General features: G+C 34.6%; 1 protein-coding gene across 3 annotated transcripts in view; it reads left to right on the forward strand.

Annotated features, from left to right (window-relative positions):
- LAMA2 (laminin subunit alpha 2) overlaps window positions 1-26423 on the forward strand; it is a 588333-nt gene that overhangs the window by 427688 nt on the left and 134222 nt on the right. For all 3 annotated transcript variants that reach the window (XM_073219597.1, XM_073219595.1, XM_073219596.1), the window contains 4 exons: window positions 3501-3625; window positions 9778-9864; window positions 13522-13715; window positions 24160-24302. In XM_073219597.1, coding sequence (XP_073075698.1) covers window positions 3501-3625; window positions 9778-9864; window positions 13522-13715; window positions 24160-24302 — 549 coding nt within the window. The remainder of the gene's footprint in view (window positions 1-3500; window positions 3626-9777; window positions 9865-13521; window positions 13716-24159; window positions 24303-26423) is intronic.

Consider the following 26423-nt stretch of genomic DNA (forward strand, 5'->3'; position numbering starts at 1 on the left):
TTTTAACAAAACAAAATGATGATAATTATTGTTCAGTATTTATTTTTTGCCATGCATTTTTTGGCACATGTTCATAGCTATAACTGTAAATTATGTTCTTAAAATACTCCCCAGTTAACACTTATTTATCATTTGACATCTTGCTGAATTATTTGAGATTGGAAATTCATAAATAAATATTTTATCTTGGAACCATATCTCTCACCATGTTACTGTTAAGTATGGAATGACTATTTTATTGCCAAAATATGGTGGTTCCTTGGATGGCTGAATAGGAGAAGATTATGGTATTTATGTCAATTATCAAAATATGACAAATCAACTTGCCCTGCTAACCACCTTTCTGTAAAGTCATTAGACTTGAAACTTGGCTAGTTTCATCTATGCTAGATGTGAATTCATTCAGTCATTCAAAGTAATCATTGAACTACCATGTTTCAGTCACTTTGTTGAGCTAAAAGGAATTTCTAGCCTTGTCTTAGGACATCAGAGTATGTTTATCAAAAAAGTGATGTAAAATGAGAGCTGAAATGAATAGATGCTAGCCAGGTAAGAGAAGAAAATACATTCCAAAACAAGAGTTTTGCATATGAAAAGTCCCAGAAGAGAGAGCATTGCATAATTTGAGAATTTCAAGTAGTCCCATATGGTTTCAGCAGAGTATGCAAAGGTTGCAGTGGCTAGAGGTAAGGCTTGAGGGGTAAACAGGGGCCAGATTATAAAGGTCTTTCTTGTCTTGCTAGAGAGTTTGTAATTCATGCTGAGGACAATGAAAAACTATTGAAGGTTTTCAGCAAGACAGTCGCATGGTTTGATATATTCTGTAGGATGATTACGCTGATTGTAATATGGAGAAATCCTTGGATGAGAAAATTTAAAAGCAGAATCTTTAGCTAATGGGCTGTTTTAATTAACTGGATTAAAGATGACAGTGGCCAGATAAAAATAGTAGCAAAAAGTAAGTAAACAGAGTAATAGAATCATGGAACATGGTGATCAAATAGGTATCTGGGATGAGAGAAAATTCTAGATTTCTGGCCTGGGTAATCCAGCAGATGATAGTGACCCTAAATGAAATGGAAAATAAAAAAGTATTAGCAAGTTTAGAGAGATTAATTTTTGACATTTCAAATTCAATGTGCTTTTTCATTATGCAGTAAGACCTATCCAAGAAGCAATTAGAAACGAAAATATGGAACTCATTTGAGATAGCTAGGCTGAATATATAAAATTTAGAGTTTTTGGTCCATAAATGATAACTAAAATTATAGTAATGGATGAAACCGCCATGGGAGAAAGAATGTCTAGGGAAAAAAAAAAGAAATCAGAGCCAAAGTTAGAATCAAGGACACCAATCTTACAAACAGAAAGGAAAGGGAGAGTCCATGAAAGAGAATAAGAAAGAGTAGCCATAGAGGAAGGAGAAAAATCAACAGACTCTGCTGTTTAAAAAAAACACAGGAAGTGAAATTTTTAAGGAACGTTGGCCAGAAATAATCAGTTGCTGCAGACAATTTGTTATCATGAGGACTGATTGTTATCAGTAAAGTTGGATTTAGCAACAAAGATCTTATGCCTGAAACCTGAAATGGTTTCAGTGGTGAAATCAGAAGGCTGTTTTAAGGGGGCAGAAGTGAAAGAGAGGGGAAGTAGAGACCAGGGATGTAAATAATGATTTTTAAAAGTTTATCAAAGGAAAAGATGGAAGTTCTCAAGGGACTTGGGACCTCAGAGATATTTTTAAGATAGGAAATTCATGATTAACCTTAAACGTTAATGGGAATAATCCAGAAGAGCAGGATAAAGTGCAGATGCTGGAGAAAATGGGGAGGCAGGAAGGTAAATAAAGCAAGAGTTTAGGAAGAGCTTTGGACAGAGGTCAAATACCCCTTCCTATGAAGAGAATATATTTTACAGTGATGTGTAGTCAAGCAGGAGAGATGGTGGGTAGTTTGGCAGGAAGCTGGGAGGGCTTCCTTTCCTGTAAAAACGGGGCTTTCTAGTGATGAGAGTGAGAAAGAGAATTAGATATCTGAAATTTGCATCCTATTATATTGGAACATTGTATCTATTTTTTCATTAAGTTATAAATGCATCTGAAAGTGACACAAAATATTCTCAGATATAGCACCAAAGTTGTAAGAAAACAAATAAACAGTGGTCTGAAATTCATTGTGATAATGTCATGGTTTCTCCCCAAGGAACAGCTGTCAAACTGAGTCAACAGGAACTCTCAGAAAGAGTTGACAGAAGTTCCAAAAAAAAATTTAAATTCTATGGCAATCTCTGTAGAGGGAGTGACTTTGGTTACTGTTTGACATGAATGACCATACATGCCATACCAAACACTGTCTGGCTGTTAGAAGACACATGGAAAATAAATATGTGCTTCTTTGTGGATTGAATGAAGCAAAGAGCCCAGTTTATGGAATGTGTCCCAAGTTCAATATCTAGCCTGCAGGTGCCTCTGTGACTCCAGCTGAGTTAATCAGATTAGTTCACTAAACATATACATCTATTTTGTTACTGACTTTTTTGCTTCTCAAGTTTCTTCTTATATTGTTTATAAGAAGTCACCCTTTGACACCTCCAAATCCTGTCTTACAAAATAGTTAAAATCAAATTCCAAAGTCCTTTTGTTTCTTCTCTTTTCCTCAACTCCCAAAGTCAAGTGTCACATTTCTAATAAATAACAATCAATAAATATTGCATTCTTACTGCCAGGTTTATTTCCCAATTACAGACAAAAATTTCCCAAAGTGGACATAAATTATTAAAGGATAGGATGTTATTTTACCTTTTTACCTCACTTGATTCATCTCAGTGCCTGGCATGAAGTTCTCCTTGTCTTTATTGCACTGAGAATTTTAATTGCAAAAGTACACACTATTCCATATCTACTCGCATTTCCTTATGGAAATGTTTTAAAACATATTACTGAAGTGTCTCTTAGGCAAGTGTGAAAAAGAAAACAATGCACTGAGATTACTGGTTGCAGACAGGATCCTCTCTAAAAGAACCATTAACATTTGGCAAGAATTAGATTCCTAATTCTTAATGTGGTAAGAATTAACCTTTTTCTTTCTACAGCTGCCTCTTAAAACATTCATGCTTTCCACCTTGGTTTGGTTTTAGAAAACTCACCAATGGAAACGTACCAAGACCCCAGGATTCTTAGCACTTCCCAGCACCTTATAGAGCAGAAATATAAATGGCCAGATGATACAATAAATTTAGAAATTTGTGAAGTTTTTTCCCAAGAGTAGAGTAATTGAAATATTTATACAGAGATTGACATAGAAAAAAGAGAATAGAAACTCTAATTGTATAGCTACAATACCCAGTATTAGTTTCTCAAATGAAAGAACTTCTTTAAAAATATGTATATCAAGAACTGAGTTTTCTGTCAGTGATGTGTGTGTGTGTGTTTTCACAGGATATGATAATCTCATCCTAACGCTCATTAAATTAAAAGCAAACTGCTCCCTTTTGCTCTACAGAATTGCCAACATCACACTGCTGGTGACTTCTGTGAACGATGTGCTCTTGGATACTACGGAATTGTCAAAGGATTGCCAAATGACTGTCAGCAATGTGCTTGTCCTCTGATTTCTTCTAGCAACAAGTAAGATTGAAAAAATACTATCAGATTTCCCAATCAGTACTACCATCTGTATAGCACATGGAATTTCTTTGATTTGGGTATTCTTTTCCACAAAAAAATCTCAATCTAAGAGAGATTTTTTAAACAATATAAATATTGACAAAAATGAGTATATAATGCTCTATGGTTTATTTCTCCCTTAAAACTGTGTCCTAACTAATACTTATTAATTAAAATTCAAATACCCCTATTAACATGTTTATGAAATAAGTGGTATATGCACAAATGTGCATAATATCATAAATTTTTATAAAGGTCTAGCATTTGCATATACTTCATTCTTAAATTCAGCTATGAAGAATTGTTTGGGTGTATGTTGTATCATATTTGTGGCTTTTGCAACTCATTTTGTGTGTTTTTACAATTGGTAAAGATTTATCAAGAAAATACTTGAAAAACAGTGCCATTAAAGCAGGGTGACATAGTGTTCTGCTCCAAAATAAATCCATATATAATCGCAGCCCCCTTTGTGTTAAGGTAGTCTGAGCTTGGTACCATGGAAACACATACAAAAGGGAAAACAAAAGCTGTAATATTTTATTTCAGTGCTGTCTGAACATTTTGCATTGTTTTATACATTGACAAAAAACCTCTAGGATGTTTTGTTTACCTTTTTGCTAAGGCTGTCTACACTTTCTGCTAAGTGTTTATAGACTTCAACCTCTGTATGGTAAGACGTTTTTCTCTAAGAATTTGCTTTTGAAAAGAAGTATGGCGGTGTGTTCAGAACTGGAATCCTGGACACCTTATAATGAGTATGAGCAACTCAGAGGAAGAGATCATTCCACCTATGGTCAGGTTTTTCTTCATCACTGGCTTTGTCGACATTCTGAAAATATTTTCATGTGAATTGTCCCCCTTTCTTCTGCATGCTCCTCGTTTTTGTTGAACAGAATCACAGGCTTTTTATAGCGTATCAAATGTAAATTTTTAGTTTAGTGGAATACTGATGAGGATAAAGCACATGATCTTACTGTCCTCCAACCACCAACTGATAGGTATATAAAAAATATATTGTTTTCCTTTTCCTTTCCCTAATCTCTCTTTCCAATTACCAGATCCAAACAAGAGCATGTTATTTATTTCATTGCCTATTAAAATATGAACCATTTGGATTAGAAAAAGTCAGTAATTAATTTGTAATTTCCTGTTGGGTGAACTATAACAAAAGCTACAGGAGATCTAAAAGAGAAGCAAACATCTCTTGGAGACGCTCACAGTAACAAAACACACAGAACACTTGAGCACACTTGATTTTGGAAGCTTCGGGCAAATTTGAAAGAAGTAATAGTATTTATAATAGATCTTAAACAGTGGATTGAAAGATTTTTACCGGTGGATATAGTAGGAAATTATATGAGCGAAAGCTTAGAAAACAGAAAACACAAGGCATTTATGAGAACTAGTATGAGAGTCAGGAATGGAAGAATGGAAGCCATATTGTAGAAATCCATGAACATCAGGCTAAGAAACTGCTCTTTCATTTTCTATCAATGAGGGAACACTACAAGTTTTTGTTTTGTTTTGTTTTTTTAAGGGTTAATGTGATCAGAGCCCCACTTTAGGAAGACTAATGATAGAGTTGAGTACAATGAATTGAAACAGACTGAGAGGAAAGGCAGAGACCAATTAAAAAGTTATCAGACTAGCCTAAGCAAAAGATAATTAGAACCTGAAAGTAGGTAATAGTAACAAGCATGGAGACAAGGGATGGATGTGAGAAAATTGTTGAATGCAGCTCTACAGTTTTAGATTTGAGGGGTTAGCACCAGACAGAAGTTAAGTTAGAGGTTTTTAGCCAGGTTGGCCTCCAAAATGCTGTTGTCATTAACTGTAAAGGAGAAAGCAGGGGAGAGATGCTGCAGAAGGAAGACAATTTATGCTCCAAATAGGTTAAAATTGATATGAAGAGTCTGTCTAGATGGAAATATGCAAATAGCTGCAGGAAATGGAAATCTGAAAAATGGAAGGGCAGATGAAGGTAGAGATATGTTAATAAATGATTTAAAGTTAGATAAGATTTCCCAGGGTGATATTACCCAAGGGCAGCACATGGAAAGACAGAAAGACAGGACTACCTACATTTGAGAAGCCAGAAGAGAAAGGAGAGCCAGGAAAGGAGCTGTTGGGGGTCAGGGGAACTGAGGCCACACTGTCACTGCCACCATGAAAAAAAACAGCAGCAGTGAAGGAGCATCAAATGCTGCTTTCTCAAGGAAGACTGAATATGTACAGTGGCAATTAATTGTAAGGGTCATTGATGAATTTTGACAATAGTTGAAGCAGACATTAGTTTATAAAGGTGTGAGTTTATAGCTTTAAGAAATTTCAGGAAGGAAGAGAAAGAGTCTTCCCTTGATTGGTTAGGAGAATCAACTCAAACATATGTTTTCACTTTTGTTTTATATGATTTATATAATTTAAGTATTTATCTTTAGTCCAAAGAACACTGTAAGAATAAAGATACCAAATCACAGTGGCTAGGTCCATGGCTTTTAAGATTTATTGATTGTGACCACTCTAAGAAATACTTTTCTTACATCATAACCTAGTACACAAAATAGCTAAGTATCTATTATATGCCATAACTTTTATTCAATTTTATTCTCTTGCATTATTAGAAGAAATTTTAGTCAAATCCCGCTAAAGTGATTTCATGACCCATTAATATCACTATCTAAAGCTTGGAATATTAGCAGAGCAGAGACCTATACATGGTGAGAAAAGAAGGATTAAAATGCAAAGCAAATAAACTAGCCAGGGCACTTCTTCCTGAGATATAAAAATAAATTCTGAAATATAGACGAAGGAGAGGAGGCTGAGATCTCTCTCTTCAATGACTTAAACCTGTGAAAAGTTAAGGGGTAAGGCATGGTGAATGATTATTGGCTTCCACACATTAGTTCAAGCCTTCAATATCTTACTAAAACAAATTATGATAAACATTTAACCATTGTGACAGTTTAACATTGCTCACATATCCTCAGTGGTTTTCCACTGCCTACCCAATGAAAGGTCAAATTTTTTTAGCAGACTATTAAAAACCCTCTGCAATCTGACTACCTCTCCAGGCTCAGTGTGTTCTCCTCCCTTCTACAGTGATTCCAAGTTTGAGTTCCTTGCTCTTCAAACATACTCAGCAATTTTTGTCAAACAGTGAAAGACAAAAACTACATGTTTTCACTTATGTGTGGAATCTAAAAAACAAACAAACACAAACCTCATAGAAACAGTGGAGCAGTGTAGAATGGTAGTTGCCAGGGAGGGCTGGGAAATAGGAGGAACTGGGAGAGGCTGGTGAGATGGTACAGACTTTTAATTATAAGAGAAATAAAGCCTAAGGAGCTAATGTATAGCTTGTAGAGTTAATTGTACTTTATTGTGTAATTGAAACTTGCTGAGAGACTAGTACTTGTATCCTCTCACACACATCAAAAAGTAAATATGTGAAGGGATAGATGCATTGATTAACTAGATAGTACAAATCCTTTCATAGCATACACGTATGTCTAATTGTCCCAGGTAAGTTTTAGTGTATTACAATTTTATTTGCCAAGTATACTGCAGTAAAGCTGAAAAAAAGTGAAAATAGATATGTAATGTAATATCAGCTAGTGAAAGTACCACCAGAAAAAATAAAGCAGCCTCAATAAATTCAGAGAGACTGAGGTGCCATTTTCTACAGGATGCTCAATGAAGATCTTAACAAACAGATGGAGCTTGTGAACAGGCATGAATGAAGTGATGCAGAGAGTCATGTGACTGTCTGTAAAGAGCAGTTCAGCCAGAGGAAAAAGCAAGTGCACTGGCCTGTAAACAGGCCCATGCTTGGCCTGTGACCTTCAGACAGCAAAGGTCCAGGTGCCTGGAACAGAATGAATGGTGACAGGAAAGGGTGACAGGATCTGGAACCAGAGAAGCTCTGGTGGGTAATTAAATATCCTGAAGGCTAAAATCATCCAATGGTAAGAAGTGGCTTAAAACAGGATAATGAAATGATGTTAGAGACAATAATAAAGCAGCATTTGCAGAGAAGGCATATATGGAATGTGAGAGAAAGAAGGAGACAAAGTTGATTCTGGCTGATGGCAGGGCAAATGAAAGCACTGAGTGCCCCTTGACTGAGATGGGGAAAATTACAGAAAGTTCTGTGGTGTTTTTTGGAGACAGGGAGATGTCTTAGATGTTAGGACAGATGCAGTTTTTAAAGGCTTTAACACTGAATGAGGTCAGGTAGGGGAGAAGGGACAGGACAGGAGGAATTTTCAGGCTGAATTGTGAAGCACATTTGAGAGGTCAAGGACATGACCTAGATAGATACAGCAAAGCAGACTGAAAAGGAACAACCAGTGAACTAGGATAAAAACTGGAAGAGGATGGTATCCAGGAAGCCGACTCATCTTGGTAGTATCCACAGGGGACAACACAGAGTAGCAGACTCTAATTTTAGAAATTCTGTTGACACGAAATTGGAATTAGCCAACATAAGGAAATGGGAAAGCTGGCCATCAAGAGAAGCACGAGGATTTCTGAGTGACCCTGCAGACAATACAATAATTAAGAACTGATGAGGGAGTTATGAGCAAAAAGAATAAATTCTAACTTCAAGTAAGATGTGATTCCTACTTCCGCCTTCATAAGTCTTTACATGAGATGGATTATAAGGAGAGGTTTCAGTTCACCATATCATAATTCAAAAAAGTTTATATCATCTATTCAAGGAGAATCATTACTTCACTACATAGTAATTGAGACAGATATGTTTCTGTAAATGAATATAATTTATGTTGGCTCTCTAGAGTATCACTTGAAGTATCTAAAAATCTGTTTCTAAGTGCCTGTATATGTACATGAATTTGTGTGTGTGTGTGTGTGTGTGTGTGTGTGTGTGTGTGTGTGTGTGTGTGTGGTGCATGAACAGATGCACTTAGCATCAAGCTTTAAAGAGCTAAAAGCTTGCCAAAATGTGTCAATTATGTGTTTGTGGGTCTATTTTTGTGGAAGCAGACGATAAATTTGTTGGATAATGAGTTTGTGAGTAGACCAATTATTCACGTATTTTGGAAGGGTTAGAATTTATTGCTCATTCGTGTATTGATTTAACAGGTTAGAAGCCAGTGAAAATCGGGTACGTATGGCACCTGACCAAAAGTACTTATGGTCAAGGTCTATACACCTTATTTCTTTTTCAGGAAAGCATCAAATTGTTTAACAGATCAACAAAAAGAAAAACGGATTTCCAGCATTACTCTTTTGAAACAAATATATATGTTGTTTCTTTATAAGTTTCCAGTGCACCATGCAGTTTTATCCAGTGGGAATGCAGCACTACTTACAGCTGAGAGAAGTTTGGAATAACCCAAAACTACATGTTAATAGAATTTAATTTTCAAGTCTTGTCAAGTCTTTCTTTTATAAGTTAAGATGATCAGAAATCTTAGAGCAGGCCTGACTGGCTGTGGTTTACCAATATTGTAGTAAAAACAGGGCAAGTTATATAAGGCCTACTTATTAGTAAAGATCATAAAATTGTCAGGAGTCTTACTCATTTTCCCCTCTTTCCCCACACTAAATCCACATTACTTTGTGTTTAAAGTAAAATGTAGTTTGAAATCTGTATGTAAATTGGAAAAGGCACTCTTACTTTAAGTGAAATATTTATTCACTTTATATGTTGAGGTGAATGCATAAAAATCTGGGCTGAGTTTCAAAAAGAAATTACGTAACTTTGTTTCTCCCTGAAAGATACTCAGTAATACCTATCTGTATCAGACAAACATGTTTAAATTCTACTCATGTTTTTCTTTTGATTCATAAATAATGGGACGCTTTGGCTGGGTGTTTAATAATCTAGTTATTAAAATTAAAAAATTTTAACAACGATGAATTGTTAATTCATCAAAAACCAACCATGTTTATTGGTTAACTATTATCTGTAGTGTTTATTGTGATATCCTACCCTTGAATAGGAAGTTATAAATAATTATAAGTATGGCTTTTATAATCACCTAAAAATAAGTTCTAATCATCTAGGTGATGGATAGAATTACTTAAAGTTATAAAATAATTAGGTTACAAGATCTTTTACGATCTTCATTTTTCCTCTGGTTCAGCTTCAGCCCTACTTGTGTCACGGAAGGCCTGGATGATTATCGCTGCACAGCCTGCCCGCGGGGGTATGAAGGCCAGTACTGTGAACGGTATGAACAGACATGATACACAGAGAATAATAGTATGCAGAGCTTATGTAATAAAGCATCGCAGTAGAAAAGTATTCATCATTTTCTTATCTTTATTTTCATATTCTGGTAGTTTCATATTCATTCAGAACTATTTTTATGCCTTCAGACCTTCTCCATAGAAAGTTGTTGACTTCTGTCTTATATCTAGACTTTCTCAAAGATTCAAAATTATTTCACAATGATCCAATTTATATTTTAGTGTATGTACAATCAGACAAATGTACATAAATTCTAGTCGTGTGTTTCTTTTGATTCATGAAAAATAGGACGCTTTTATACACACCCATACACACTATATATGTAAATATATATGTAGAGCAAGAGGACTTTTTACAAGAAAAAGAATAAATTTCCAAAAGTTTATCAGTAGTTAACAGTAATAAAAAGCTGGCCACACGTGATTCTCATTTTAATTCACTGGAAACTGTTAGCTTCAACTAAAGGTATACATATCACTGTTCTGAGCACTATGGTACGATATCAGCAAGTATACAGATAATTCAGAATATAAATAGTGTCAAGCATCCTTAATTAGAACTATCCAAACAATAAAGCATTCATTATTCAGTTCTCCTTTTCAACAGACAAACATTCAACAAAAATGTTTCGACAAACATTATTCAAATGCTTCCTCTCACCATATTTTTTTATAAAACCTGATAATGCATATATGTAGCACTTAAACTGACTAATAACTGTAATATAAATGGTAAATTAAGAAGTATATTTCCAGACTGTCTAGTAAAGTCATAATTAATATCTCCTGAATCCATATTTTCTGTAAGATCAGTATCCTGGCTATTCAAGCTTATCACCACCATTCGTAGCCTAAGAACCAACACAGAAACCTCCTCTTCCATAGAAGGACAAAAGGCTTAAGAATTTACCCCGCCTTCCCCCAGTGTCCCATAGCCAATGACTAGTGTGGGACTATGAAAGTCCAGCTCCTTTGCCCTGAAGTCGAGCAAATGTTTAGTATTATTTTATGCTTCAGAGCTTTCTGTGGAGTTATGTTAAGATGGCATACCACCTGGAGTCACACCATTACTGGGATCTTTTCCATGTCCTGTTTCACCAACTCATTGGCTGAATTCCTCTAGGAACACTTCTTTAAATTATTAACCTCTCTACAAATATGAATTGATTATATCATCACCCATTTAAGAATCTTCTTTTGATATAACCAGCAATGGTTATGTTAATAATGGAAATAAGTAGGTACCTAAATAATTAAACTTAAGTTTTGTAGATTCCAATGCAGTTTCTATAAGTTTGCAAAATATATTTCCAAATAATTCTATATGTGGTAACTCTAAGCACAACATCCAATACTTACATATGTAATAGTGCATTCACAATTTCCATGCCAAGAGAAATTAACAGCATTTAAATAACTCAAAGCAATACAAAAATTAAAAAAATATTTCCATTTGTTTTGGAGATATGTACATCCTTTGAATATATATGTGTTGTTAATGTCCGCCAGTGTGCTTTGGTATTCATGGTTCAGCTAATATTCATTTCATGCCCTTGTAAACACCAGTAGGATAATGACTGAAAACATCCCTGGACACCAAGGGGATTATCTGTAGTAATTTATGAGAAAATGTTTGATAGTATAACTACATTTATAAATTGGAGTTCCCACTATCTGTGAAAGCATGTATATAGAAAAGACTGAAAGGGTACACTGCAGTTATTGTTTTAAGGCAGAATGATCACAGAAAATTTATTTTTTTTGAATCCATTAATGTTTAATCAGTAAGAGTTGACAGTTCATATAGCACATAGATGAGCAGGGTCATACACTATCAAATGTGAATGACTTGAATTGTTTTTGCAGTTCTCAAATGTTGTTAAAGCTTTACATTCATCATCTCTAACATCTAAATGATCAGGTTATATTTCCCTGAAAAATTGCTTTTATTCAGCTAAATTAAACCAAAGGTCTTGGTTAAGTTTTTATTGTAACCTTCCATATAAATTTGTTCCACTTCTAAGAGCTTCTTAAATCATTTAAATCACTTTGTGACCTGCCCAAACTCATCAACTCAGGTCTAAAACTGCTAAAATGTCTTGTGTGTCCCTGTAATGTGGAAACCCCTCCCCATGCCATATCTTCATTACTCTTGTAATAAACTCTTTGAACATTTAATTAATTTGAACCTACTAGAACAGAATTTTTTCACCTACAAGTATTAAGAAGCAATTAAGTAGACTTATTTAAATGGTACTTTTATTGAGCATTTATAATATTACATTGGAAATTACAAAACCATAAGTGTGTAAAAGCCTAATATAACAGATAATATTCTTCTTGCTTTGCTCTTTCTAACCAGCTCTTTCTAACTGGATGAATTAATTTTCACAATCAGCTGTTCAAATTTCCACAATCCTGAGCCACTAAAGATGGTCCAGAGTCATCTGCCAGTATTTATATCTTTTGGCTTCAACTTCCTTTTGTCTCTTGACTTCCTCCCATACTGGCCTATTGAACAAAAATTGACTTTTGATTATATGTTATAGGCTGACTATATGTATGATTTATTATCCAATCCAGGATACTCTAAAGAGAGACAGGAAGTGTATTAATAATTAAGCCAGGACAACAGATAATCTGGGACTATCCTGAGTAAACCAGAGGGCAGGGTCTTGCTAGCACCTTGTAGTTACCAAACTTCCAGGAACATAACCCATAGTATGTACTTAGATGAAACGACATGTAGAGTCAATGAATGGATTACATTTGTTCATTCAGTTGGGATCCCTTTCTAATTTCTCAAATTGGTGTTATATATTTATTTCATTTGCACACATTAACTTACTTCCATGGATACATAATGAAAACTCCATTGTGAGGAAGATGTAGTAGAAAGGAAAGACCAAAGAATTAAATAGAAAATCTAGTAATTTATTGCCACGTACCTTTCTTCTTTCTGTTCATTAGCAAAGTTAATAGGTTGAATTATTTGGTCATTTTGATCTCTAAAATGCATGAATCTAAGAAATCCCAGGAGTCAATATATAATTTTATTCATTTCTAATTTAAAAAAGAAGTATGATCTAAAGCAATGGTAGGCAAACTATGGCCCACAAAATTTGGCCCATTGCCTGATATGGTATCACAATCAAGTAAAGAATGGTTTTTACAGGCAAACATTTACAATTTGTTTGATGATAGGAAGCATTAAATTTGAACCTTAGTTAAGTAAATTTGATACCTCAACAAGAATTCCATTCTTCTCTTTAAGAGATTGGTTTTACATTATTAGTAGATTATTAATACAAAATAATTTGTGCTCTATTGTTATTATTATTTTTTATATTTTGAATTTCATCACCAAAAAAAGCTTGAAAATTTATTTCTCTCTCACTGTATAATTTTTATTTTGCCTCCTAACCTGCATAGCCTAAAATATTTACCATCTAACTCCTTATATGAAAAGCTTGTTGACCCCTGACCTATTGACTCTGGGTATCAGTTTTGTTTCAATCAAAACTCTACACAGACAACAGCAATATATAAACAATAAAAACATAGAAAAATAACATATAAAAAAACAATTTAGAGACATGACTTATTATTAATTTTGTTTTGTGACTGTTTAAATCCAGGTGTGCCCCTGGCTATGCTGGCAGCCCAAGCAGCCCTGGAGGCTCCTGCCAAGAATGTGAGTGTGACCCCTATGGCTCCCTGCCTGTGCCCTGTGACCCTGTCACAGGGCTCTGCATGTGCCGACCTGGAGCCACGGGGCAGAAGTGTGACGGCTGTGAGGCCTGGCATGCACGCGAAGGCATGGAGTGTGTTTGTACGTATACTAACTTAGTTCTGGGGCCTCGGTTCCATTTCTGTCTCATTTCCAGTGAGAAAGATGGACTTTTCTTTTTTAGCAGTAGCCAATACCATCCTTCATTCTTTCTGACACTATCTATCCACCTGCTGTTTTCGTCTCTATCCTGCTGGGCTAAGAACAGCTGAGAAAATCCTCGGCATGCTAGTCAGTACGTTGAAGACCTACAACAAAGCTCCTGGAGGCATTTTTTATTTTATTTTGTCCATCTCAGAGTTTGCAGTTTTACCTAAAATTGGCATTGCCTTTGTGACAGATTAAAAATCTGGGTTTATTACATTTTTAAGAATCCTCCTGGATTTGTAATCATCTGGACAGACACTTTAAGCCTTGAATTACAACTGACTTTTCTTTTCCTAGCTTTTACAGAAATTCCTACTGCTTCCTAACTTTCTCTTGAATTACAGAACCTGGAGGCACTAACAATGAACCTGAGTTAACTCTTTTTTTTAAATGCTTCTGGTTTCAGTAATGCCATATTGAAAGAACATTGAATATCAATAATTAAATAAAATTCTTGGATCTTATATACATTTTAATCTAAAATAGTTATTTATAAATTTAGGGAGGGACTGTTGTACTATCGTATTCTTTTCCTTGAGGGAATACACATTAGTCTTAATTCTCTTTAGCAAATAGAATGCAAAATATTTCAGTATGTTTATTGCAATATTTACCTATTTCAAACTATTTATGCATGCTGTTGTTCTGGTTTTAACATCTTATGTGTGTCTAAATCATAATAGCATTTTAATTAGAATTTTTGTTTTTGCTCTATTCCTCAAAAGTGAAGGCTGGCTTTTAAAATAATCCACAAAGTAACGACAGGGTGTGTTCAGGAGTCTAGGTATTTAAGTTATTTTTTCTATGTATTTGAACCATCTTTAATGAAAATGTAGTACATTTAAAATTTTTTAAAAAGTCAAGGTTGATGGGAGGGGAGAGATTAAATGTAATATGTAGTATGCATTTATGGTATCATTATTATTAATATATACATACTCATTCTTCTCAAGCATAATGATATATTTTAATGATAATTGAAGTAGACTTCCAGAGTAATCTAACTAGTTTTAATAGTGTTTTCAAGTTAAATTACTTCCATGGATATATATAACTAGATAATATTTAGATATTCTTAATGTAAACACTAAACAGTCCTTGAATTTTGAATTATCAATTTTATTAGTCATCTAGAAGTAAAGTTGACATTAAAAGATCACATTTGGTGCAAAGCAGAAAAAAATTACACCACCACATTAAAATCTGTTATACATAAAATAATGGGATTATTTTCTGAACATTTCTCTTAAAGGGAATTGTCATTCTGCACATCAAATAGCAGTGGCTCTAAATGCTTATTCAGTTGATGATCAATACTTTATATACATTTAAATACACTTACAATAAGAAAATTCAACCTTTTTTCCCTGTTATATCTGTGGATTTTAAATCTCCCAGTATCCCATGTGATAATAACAATAGTGCCAGGTACGAAGTTATACGAGCCTTATAGTGTTCATTTGCCTTATTCTTGTCCCATAGGGAAATGTATTTCCAACTGCTATACATGATATTTAGTTCAGTTGCTCTATCCAGGAAATTTTAATATTATTCTGGAGGATTAAATAATATTTTTTGCTTATGCAAAAAAAGTTTTAAATCATGGGGACTTTTAAAAACATATCTAGAAAGTTTCTCTAAAACATTTATGATTATTTTATATATTAATATTTCTTTTATACTTTTGAGATATTTGTAATATTTTTATTTTATACATTTCATTTGTGTAGATTTATAGATTTTCCTATACTGCTCTTAAATGTTAGTGTTTTCCACTTACTTCTAAGACTGTTTTCTCTTCACCCTTCATTAGGTTAACCATTAAAAATTGTTAAAGAGAATATCTCCAGATGTTTCTTCTTTTCTCATCTTTTAAAATTTCTCCTGTTGTGGAAAAATATGCCATGGTTCTATTATGTTGGCATTTCCCAGGACTCAGTTTCTACTTCCAGTTTTGAAGTTAGATAAGAAATGAAGACACAAGTGAGGACATAACTGATTTATCTTTAATTCTCTTTTTGATATCATTCTATATCCTTAAACTAAATCAGAGCAGGAAACCAAAGAACAGACTCACCTGCCACATTTGATTGGCAGGACTTGTTTTATCATATGTGATTACAGTGGAACTTTATAAGGCCCATGGGTGGGAGTGAATGGAGGTAGCCAGGTCGGGGCAAGAAAATGTATATGTAGGAAGGGAAATGTCTTCTGAGAAAAGCTGCTTCTGAGCTTGAAGCCCGTGTTACCTCAATGAAGAATAAAGGTCAAAATGGTGCTGGCTGTTAATATGGTTCTAACTATAAAAATAAGATCATAAAAATAAGATGTTTCTCCTATTAGATAGAAATGAACACTCAGTTTAGTAGCATGTATTATATAAGTAATTTTTCTAACTTTGGTTATTGTCTAGAAGAAAAAATTTAATTTGGTCCACATCATGGATTTGTATATTTTTTTAAAAAGTGTGATAAATGACCTAGGCATGATCATTGTATTATCTCAGGTGAGCTGCATATTGGTGGAAAGACTCCATATACTTACACAAAGTTAGATCATGCTCTTAATTTATTTAACAGAAAATAAAAAATTTTACTGTAGAGATCAGGCAACACAGAGCAAGTGAAGAAATCATGGAGGAGCTTCCCTTGACCACCTAAATTCCTGAAAGAGACTTGTAGCCACCACAGGTAATTACCAGTGAGCAATCTATCATGAAGAATTTACACAAATAGTCTGAGCCTTAATAGGAAATTTTTAGACACCGGTGTCTCTCATATTTAGTAAGCTAAATTCAGCCCACCAAGGTTATCAGCCCTTCCAAGCAGAGGCAGTGCCTAGGCATACCTAACGAATCTACCTGCCTTCAGATCCCAGGTATTTCCTTCCGCCACATGGTTCAACATAATAGTAATTCCATAATTACTGTACTGAGAATTTACCATTTGCCAGATGCTATGTTAAGCACTTTTACATGCTCTTCTTTTAATTCTTATAACATCCCTCTGTATTATTATCTCTATTGTGTGATAATAAAACTGGATTAGGTGATTTAAGTCACTTTTTCAAGGTTTGCAGTGACTTTTTAACAGAGCTATGACTTGAACCTAGGTCTGTCTTGCATCTTTTTCTTAATCTCTATGCTGACTCCCAATGCAAGACACAAAAAGCAAGCATTATTTTCCCAATATAGTCAACATTAACTAATTCGTTATTTACTCATTTAATTCTTCTGTGCTTAGAGTCCATGTTACCTCAATGAAAAATAAAGATAAAATGGCCAAAATAATATATATGATGTCAATCGGTACAGTTTTTTTTTCTGTTAGTGATTGAGACTCTAAGATTTAAAATATTATAGTAGTTATAGATTCTTATTTGTCAGAGATTGTCAAGTGAAGTCGTGTCCTCCATGAAGGTGAAGAGACACACTATCTGGGTGTTCAGATTTCTTTCAAGGCCTTTTTATCTGATCCTAACAGGAATAATTTGGGGCAGCTCTACAGTGTATTCTTTATGCATGTTAGTGAGTTCTGAATAGGTATTTTACTGGACTTCTCAAATCAGAAATTTTCTTTAGGAAATCAGATTAATATAAATCCAACCTACTCTTTCAACCTCATTCATAATTTACATGCCATTTTATAAAATGAGAACAACCACCTGCTTTTCTGAAATTTGAGAATGGGCAAGAAAGTCATTACTTATTTAATAGTAACGTTTTGTTTGTGAAACTCAGAACTTGAATTTGTTCATGTCCTGTTTTCTACAAACTTGTAGTTAAAATAGAAACAACTTATGTGATGTTTAAAATAGATTATGAGTGGCATAGTAAAGTATATTATTCTCTTGGAGAACAGAAATTAAAATTAGGAGCTGTTGGCAAGATGCTATGCCATAGAGAGTGCCTGAAATAGCATTTTATAAATATCAAATTGATGCTTACTTTTATTAATTGCATGTGAAATATTAGGAACATATTATCTTTATTATGTATAGTCACCATTTATCTAAAATATAAAATTTAAGATTCTATTTTGCTTGCCAGTGTTTTCAAAAGTGATTATAAAGTGTGTTTTTTACCTGCAGTCTAAGGAAAGCCTAGCTAAGTGCGATAACACACTTTTAACTCTGTAAAATTCGTACCTTCAGCCATTTGGTGAAACCTGAGGTCTGAAGTTTCATCCTAATTTGATAGTGACCTGCAGACACCCATCAAGGTTACTGTTGTTACTATCTAATTGCTGCCAAGGATCTTATCACAATACTTAATGCAGAGGTCCTTATATATTATCAGTAGAACACTGCCATACTCTTATAATCAAAGATGAATGGTAGTTATTGCTCTCTGTATAAGAGAACAGGAACAAAAGAGTGAAAAGTGGTTGATCACTGTAAAGAAAATGGGATGCTCTATAAAAGATGAAAAAAAAAATCTGTTGACCTCCAGATTCTATTTAATGAGCTTTGACCTTAATTGATGGACATGTGACTACCCTCCAACCTAGCTCCTTAAATGCCATCCACTCTCTGGCCCCGCTTAGTCCCCAGGCACTAGTTCCTATTCAAAGATCAGTATGTTACTATAGTTTTCTACAACTCTAAGCCATAGCATGCTGTTCAAATCCAGGTGCCAGGGAATCTGTAAAGGTGACATGTGTTTATGCTGTTTGAACCTTTTCTACATGTTTTGTTAGTACCAGATGCTTTGAGTTTCCTGTTATCAACCTTCAGGTCCAGGCTAACAATGTCATAGAACAGCAGCTATCACTGTGACTCTTGATAATTTTCCTGGTTATTGGCAGTCAGTCTCAGTGGTTTGTATGTCACATTGAGAAAGCCACTCTATTAATGGATTTTAAGGAGTTATGCTGTTGAATTGTCATATAGAGGAAGTTGATCACCATTTCCTTTATTTTCTGTCAGGCTTTATTTAAGAGTTAACTCCGTTTGATTGCAGTTTTCACTCTGCTAGATCCAGAAAGTTTATTGACTTTGAAGAACAATAGAATCCTATGATCAAAGTAAGAAGAAATTGTATAAATATGATAGTCTGGTCATCTCTTTTTCTGTGGTGTCCCTGAAACAGACTGTCTCCTGAGGCCAGAAAGCATGCTGTTGTGAGGTGACTCTTGAAAGTTTGACTTCTGGCAGGCCACATACAAACTGTGTAACATTAGATTAGTTAGCTTTTCTAAACCTTGTTTCATCATCTATAAAATGTAATACACATATGCAAAGTAGGTTAAATGGATGTTCAGTAAATTCTGGGCATTATCATGGTTACTATTTGACCATTTTTTTCAAAAGCATGGTAATTTGTGCAGCTCACCAGTTTCTGATGAAACGTTTATGTTAGGCAGGATTCTGATTTTCTATAATTATCTGTAATTCTAGGCTGTTTAAAAACACCTTTTATGATCACTATATATTTTCTCATCTAAGTTATTCCCATGGCAACATTTGTAGATTCATAAATATCCCCATTGTAACTATTTTTCTTTTCTTTAAAATGAGGGTATTTTTAATTTAGCTGAGATAATGACAAGATACAACATATTGCTTGCTATGTAGTGAATATTGATTGTGTAGATAAAAGCTACTGTCCAATTATTATTGTTTCCATTTGATTTTTGAAAAGCTACATCATACTTGAACTATATTGAACTTGTTTTTAATATACATTTAAGTACAGAATTCTGTTTTAACATTATATTAAATAATACATACATAAATATAAAAATCTTAAAATTATATAAAAATTAGATCTGTAATATCAGCTGCATGATTTGTTCCTTATATGTAAGTTGTATATTTTATAATAAATTATATAAAATATATGAATATAAATTATATATGATAGATATATAAGAATCTATAATAAATATATATAAATTATATATTATAAATATAAATTACATATATAGCAACTTGGTACATGAACAAATTTATCAGCCTCATCTAAAGCCTTCAGAAGAATTCCTTTCCCTTTATTCAGACATCACAAAGAAAGCATTCTTAATTAGTTTTAAACCAAATTTTATTTTAGAAGATACTTATTTATATATAATAATAAACCCTAAATATATGCTAATCTAAAATTTTCTCCTTGAAAAAGAAAAGGAAAAGAGAGAAATACAAAATTCACATCAACAGCCTAAATGTAGAATTAACTTAAAACATGCCTATTAAGACACCAATTTTATCTTTTATTAGAATGTGTATTTACTCATTTTAACCCTATTTGATTATTAAATTTATGTATATTTACCTGAAATTGGTTAATAGTTTTGGCCTTTTTAAAAACATTTCGTGCACTCATGTTAACTTTCCTTTCTTTGGTTTGGCTGCTGTGTGTGAATTTTTTGTCACAGTAAGCCAGTAGTTATTATGCATGGGGGACTATGATAGAAATGCAGTATTTTGTACTAATTGCTAACAGAAAGATCTGTAATATCAGCTGCATGATTTGTTCCTTACATGTGCCCAGCTATAACGATCTGAATTTAGTACTGCATTTGTTAATATTAGACACAAATTTATCCTGACACTTTTATAGGCAAAGCCTCAGAAACATTTAGTCATGTAAAATATAATCATAGTCTTGAAATATTTGCTTCTGCTCCCAGGCACTTTAGGCAGGATCTCACTTGATATCCTATTTGTATTGCTGAGTAGTAGAATGGTTTGGAGAGGTTCTTTTGGGGCCCTGATTATAAAATAGGTGTTAATTTTCACTAAGTAATTACTTTACCCTTATCAAAGAACAGTTGTTACCATCATGTGAATATTCCATGTCTCTGTTTACTCTTCAAATCTCCCCTATCATAGTGAATTAAATGTGATTTTAGTTTGCATTCCCATTTCCAGTATTTATTGCCAGACATTCAGGCTTTTTGGGGGCAAATAAAAGTAACTTGTGGTACAAGTTAAATATTTTGTGTCAGAAAAAAATAGCAAACTATTATGTAAGAGGCACATTTCTCCCATGTGTTTAACTTATAACTATATGAACTAGACTTACACAGAAGCTTTGAAAAAAAACCCATAGCTGTTATTCATAAGTCTTTCTGACCCATTTGGACAGATGTTAGTATATTACTTGGAGTATACAATTAAACATACCTTTCACTTAGGGAGATATGCTTTCACCTTGTTCCCCAAAAAGCAAATACAGATACCATAGGACATGGGATAACAATAAACCTTTAGGTACAGATACATAAAATAGAATGTATGAGTCCTTGAAAGAGCAATTAAATACATTTTCATTTCAACAACTGAAGGTGAAGAACCAAAACAGATGGGAAGGAGGTAGAATAAATGAGAGAAAACTCAGTATTCATCATGTCTCTTGGCACTCTAGCTCACCAATTTACTCTGTCATATATTACAGTAAATCAGATGTAGTTCTGCATTTCAGTCCCTGATTTATTCTTACGTAAGGTAAAAACAGAAGACTGAGAAAAATATTCCCTGGAAATTTCTGGAATCATCAGTAAGAAGCCTCTACCCATACTGTTATCAATGAGCTGACTCAATTCTTTCGTGGTAATGGGTAGGTTATAAATTATAAATAAGTTAGAGAAAAGGCTGGCAAAGGATTACTGAAAAACACACCACCCTAAAAAGCAGGGTGAGACGTATCATCAAGTATCTTCAAGATCTTGAAAATGAAAAAAGCATATGGCTTGCTCACAGCCTGGGAACATTTGCCCAAAATACATCTTCACAGGAAGTTGACTGGAATTTTTAAACAATAATGAACTTGGACTCCATAGGAAAGGAAACCTCACATTCTTCTTGACTTTTACAATTAAAAATTGTTGCTAATATTTGCTTTTTAACCTATAAAGTGCAATTAGTAAGTCTCTGATCTGAATTCATGCTCTAAATAGCACATGCAAATCTTGGGAAAGTATATCAGTTATCTATGGGTTGCACTCTAAAAATCTGTAGCCTGAAACAACAAATCTGTGTATCCTCAAGATTCTGTAGGTTGGTAGTTTGGCTGGGTTCCACTGGATCAATGGGTAGTTCCTTTGTGGTCATGCTTGGGGGTTCCCAGATGGCCTTATTCACATGATGGGGCCTCAGCGGGAGTGGTCAGGCCTGCTTTTCTCTTGCTCACATTGCCTTTCTTCTTCAAGGAGGCTTATCTGGGATTTATTGTTTGTTTATATTTATTGATGTGAAAGACATTTTCCTATTCACTGTAATCAAAAGTGAGTAAGGTCTCTTTTCTGGTCAGAGAGAAACAAAAAACAAATAAATAGAAACAATATATAAATAAATAGATAAATTAATTAACATGCATAGGTCACATGGGACTCTTGCTAAAATGCAGAGTCTGTTTCACTAGATCTGGGGTTGGCAGCCCAAGATGATGCATTTTTAATAGGCTCCCAGGTGATGTAAATGCTGCTTATCTGGTTGTTACTCAGGGTGTGGTGTACAGACCAGCAGTTCAGTATTCACCTAGGAGCTTGTTAGAAAAGCATATGCTCAGGTAGAGAATCAGAAACCAGGTGATTTAATCACCTATTGAATCAGAAACACTGGGGACATGGCCCAGCCTTATTTAAGAGTCCTTTAGATGACTCCAAGACCCGCTGAAATTTGAGAACCAGGCTGTGTTGTGGTTTTTCAGACATAGCCAATTTGTCACCTAATTGTGTTCCAGGTTGTGTTTCTGTAATTGTTTGTAGCAGGTCTGTTGAAGCTTCTCAAGCCCTTGCCACAAAGCTCTCTTCCTTTCACTCAGTTTCCATGCAGAGTGATTTCTCTTTCGTTCTGGCAAGGATAAGAGGAAGAGATGCAGCTCTGATTTCAGACTGGAGCTCCTGCCTCCAAAACCTCTTTGTTCACTGCACTTGGAAGGTGCCAGGAGCTTGCAAAGTCCCTGCAGGTGATGCTCTGCAGTGGCAGGTGACACCTGCACCAAGCTGATTTATTAAAAGTCCTACTGCGGCAATTTAATCCCTGTGAGGGGTTATTGTAACTTACCTTTACCTGCTGTCCTATCAAAAAAATCACCCTCTGTACTACTTCTTTTTGTTTACAAGCTTCAGTTAATGGTATTCTCTCCATTAGGCAGCTCAGGGGAGTGCTGTTTAGAGAACTAATTGAATTCTTGCCAGTTTGGGTCATGATTCAAAGCCGATCTAGATCTCGACATTTTCCATGTTAATGTGTTTTCCTCTCTTCTAACACATTTAGAATTTGGATTCCTCTCTCTGCAGAATATAAGCTAGAACATAACTGTATACATAAATGCATATCAGAAATTCAGTAGTACATGCTCATTAGTGGGAAAGTGACACCTCATTACTCTGATGCAAAAAATAACAAAAATTTTGAACTAAAAAGTTTACTGAATATGTACATTTCTAAAAATCCTCTAAAAGAATCAGTACGTTTTCATTGTGGAAATTATACTGTTGATGAGATTAATTTGGCATGGAAGAAACCGTCTGTTTTTTCTCTCTACCAACTCTATTACCAGCCTACCCTCACCACCAGATCTGAATGGTCTATCTTTCCAATTATTGAAAAAAGTGATTGAACATCAGCACTTTTGGCTACTTTCAGAATGAAATTCCCCTGGCCCTTAGCAGTCATTTACCCAGACTAGATTAGGTTAATCATCAACGTAGGACTTTGTGGGGCTGCATCTAAGCACAGGTGATAATGTCCTGAAAGGCTCAAGAGGAAGGGTTGGCAAATAAGTGAGTTCATAAATAAGTATCATCATGAGAAAAAAATAATTATAAAAAGCTCTTATAACTTTATTTAAAAGTTAATCTTCTCAATAAATGTCAAACTAAAGAGTTACAGTTTGGGGATATGTAATATGCATGATACATGAAGCAGGTGGAGCCTCAATTGCTATAGATACTTTACAGAGCATTCTAATGCAACACTGTATATTCATGTACACTCTTAGCCTTCAGAGCATATTGTATTCCCTAGCTACAGATCTCCTCTAAATTGATAATGTGGGAATTTCTGGGGTATTTATAATGTCTTACTTCTCCTTTAAAACTTCTACAGTATATTTATTTCCCTCAGAATCCATTTGCTGCTCCTGTTTGGTTCTTCATTTCATATCATCATCCCTGTGTCAGGTGCTGGGCAGCAGGCATATCTGCTCTTTTGTTGTTCTTTTCATCTTTTTTCCAACTGTCATCCATTCCAAAGTGTTAATTATCTGAGATGAGTAGCATCATCTTTCACAAAATTATACTTCGGCCATAAAGTATTTCATAGTTGAAATCTTTGAACATCTGCCTGGGATGTTTAGCAGAAGTAAATCTTCTGTGTTGCTTCCCTTTCACAGTCTGTGGAGATGAATGCACTGGCCTTCTTCTCGGTGACTTGTCGCGCTTGGAGCATCTGGCCGTGGGCATCAACCTCACTGGCCCGTTGCCCGCTCCATATAAAATGCTGTATGGACTTGAAAATGTGACTCAGGAACTAAAGGTAGGTTGGAGCAGTAACAGCCAGAGCCCGGGAAAAGATGACAGAAGCTTCTCAAGGGGGCTGTGGCGTAATTGGTGAATGTTCTTCCGTGGCACCAAATCAAGCCAAGTAGCCATTAGGGAAATTCAGAGATTTTATAAACCACTATTTTTTAAATTTGAAAACTATAATATACAGATTGCTATTAAGGAAAAGAGGATCATGTACTGCCAGTGTTTGGCCTAAATCAATTTTTTTATGTTACTTAAATATGTGCAAACATAAAATCAGGTATGAACTCTTTACACTTATAGCTCAATAAAATCAAAACACATTAATCCTTACAAAAGCTGAAAAACCAATAAAATTCAAATTAAAAACATTAATATAAAATAACAGATGATTTTTGCTAAAAGCAAATTGCTGCATCCAGTAAGAATATGATACTAACTCCACACAGCTTCTTTCATTGTATGTTAAAATGTGGTAACTCAGTTATCCTACAATTCCACAATTTGAACTACAGAGCCCCTTGCGAGGGGTCCTGGGATGACATTTGGCATCATTTGATAAGTTTGTGTGATTTATGTGCTCAATCTGTCATTTGATCAAATGTTTATATCAACTTTTAAGTTTCTTATCAAAAACACAAGATTAAAATTTTGAACCAGAGAACTAGTAGACATTGAAAATATGTCATCAAGAACTAATTTGAGAAACACTATCCTAAAACATTAAAATTTTCAGTAGTTAATAGAATAGGAGGAAATGTTAAGGAAATCAGGGTTTCATCTGAAAAAGATGTAAGGTGACTATTTATACACTATCAGTCAATTATCAGGTATCTATTGAGAAATTCTGGAATGCCCCAGCGGTGCACTTGGTTCTCTGGGGTTTTCATGACTCCTGTAATGCAGTCACTGCTCTGAAGAAGCTCAGAGTTCTGTGTGGCTAAAAAAAAAGTGTTTTTTTAATCATAGTTAAAGAATTAGCAAAAATACATAATTACCACGTGTTTTATAAAAATTTGGCATGCACTGGAGTATAAAGACCAGAGAAATAGGTAAGATTCAGAGTAACCAGGGACTGTGTCACTATTGAGAGTGTAATTTGTGTTGGAACTTGAAGAATAGACACAATTTTAATAGAGAAATATATTGCTGAGCACCGGAGGATGAAATCTAAGATTTATTCACTGGGCATCACACACTCTTCTAGGGAATATATTTTTTAATCCAAACCAGGCCTTTAAGGTAAGTATCATTATCCCTACTTTCCATAAGAATAAACCAATTAAAATGATAGCAGGAGTAACTAGCATTTACTGTTGAGTAGCTCTATGCTAGGCAACTGACTGAAGTCTTGCACAGATTACCATACATAAATCTTACAGAACCTCCAAAAGTAGGAAAGAAGTACTGTATCATCCATATTTTTTTTCAGGTAGAGAAACTGAGGCACAGAAAAGTTATATGAGAGATAGAAGATTACATGGCTCCTGAGTGTAGAGCTGGGATTCAGAGAGAGACAAGACAATGCTGCCGTCTGTGAGAATGAAGCCACCTTTGCAAAGCTCAGGGACAGAAAATAAATTGCCTAGGAAGACCCAGCCCATGAATGATGAGGTCTCCCTGACCCTCCACTCATACATAATCTTGCCACTTAGTTTGAGAGAACCATGTAGGCAGAGGCAGGGGTGTGAATTAGCAAGACTGTTCTGCAGACATTGGAAGTCAGGCCTGCTCGTGGAAGATAAAGCTGGAAACTTGAGTCGGGAGGGCAGGGTGACACGAAGGCCACCCTTAAAGCCTGACAGAGGAATCTGAATTTGCCTTATAAACTTAATATTCAGGAATGTGAAGAGTTTTAATAAAGAAGATTCTGACCCATTATTTTCCTGAGACAGTAGTCCCCCTTGCCTGCAATTTCCGTTACCTTGCAGTCAACCACGGTCTGGAAGCAGATGATCTCTTCTTCTGACATATTGTCAGAAAGCCAGTAGTAAATCTAACTGTATCACAATACCTGTGTCACTCACCTCACTTCATCATCTCACATCATCACAAGAAGGCAGAGTATAGTACAGTATTTTGAGAGAATGACCACGTTCATATAACTTGTACTATAGTATATTGTTATAAT

This window comes from Manis javanica, chromosome 13, assembly GCF_040802235.1.
Source record: "Manis javanica isolate MJ-LG chromosome 13, MJ_LKY, whole genome shotgun sequence".
Lineage (NCBI taxonomy): Eukaryota > Metazoa > Chordata > Mammalia > Pholidota > Manidae > Manis > Manis javanica.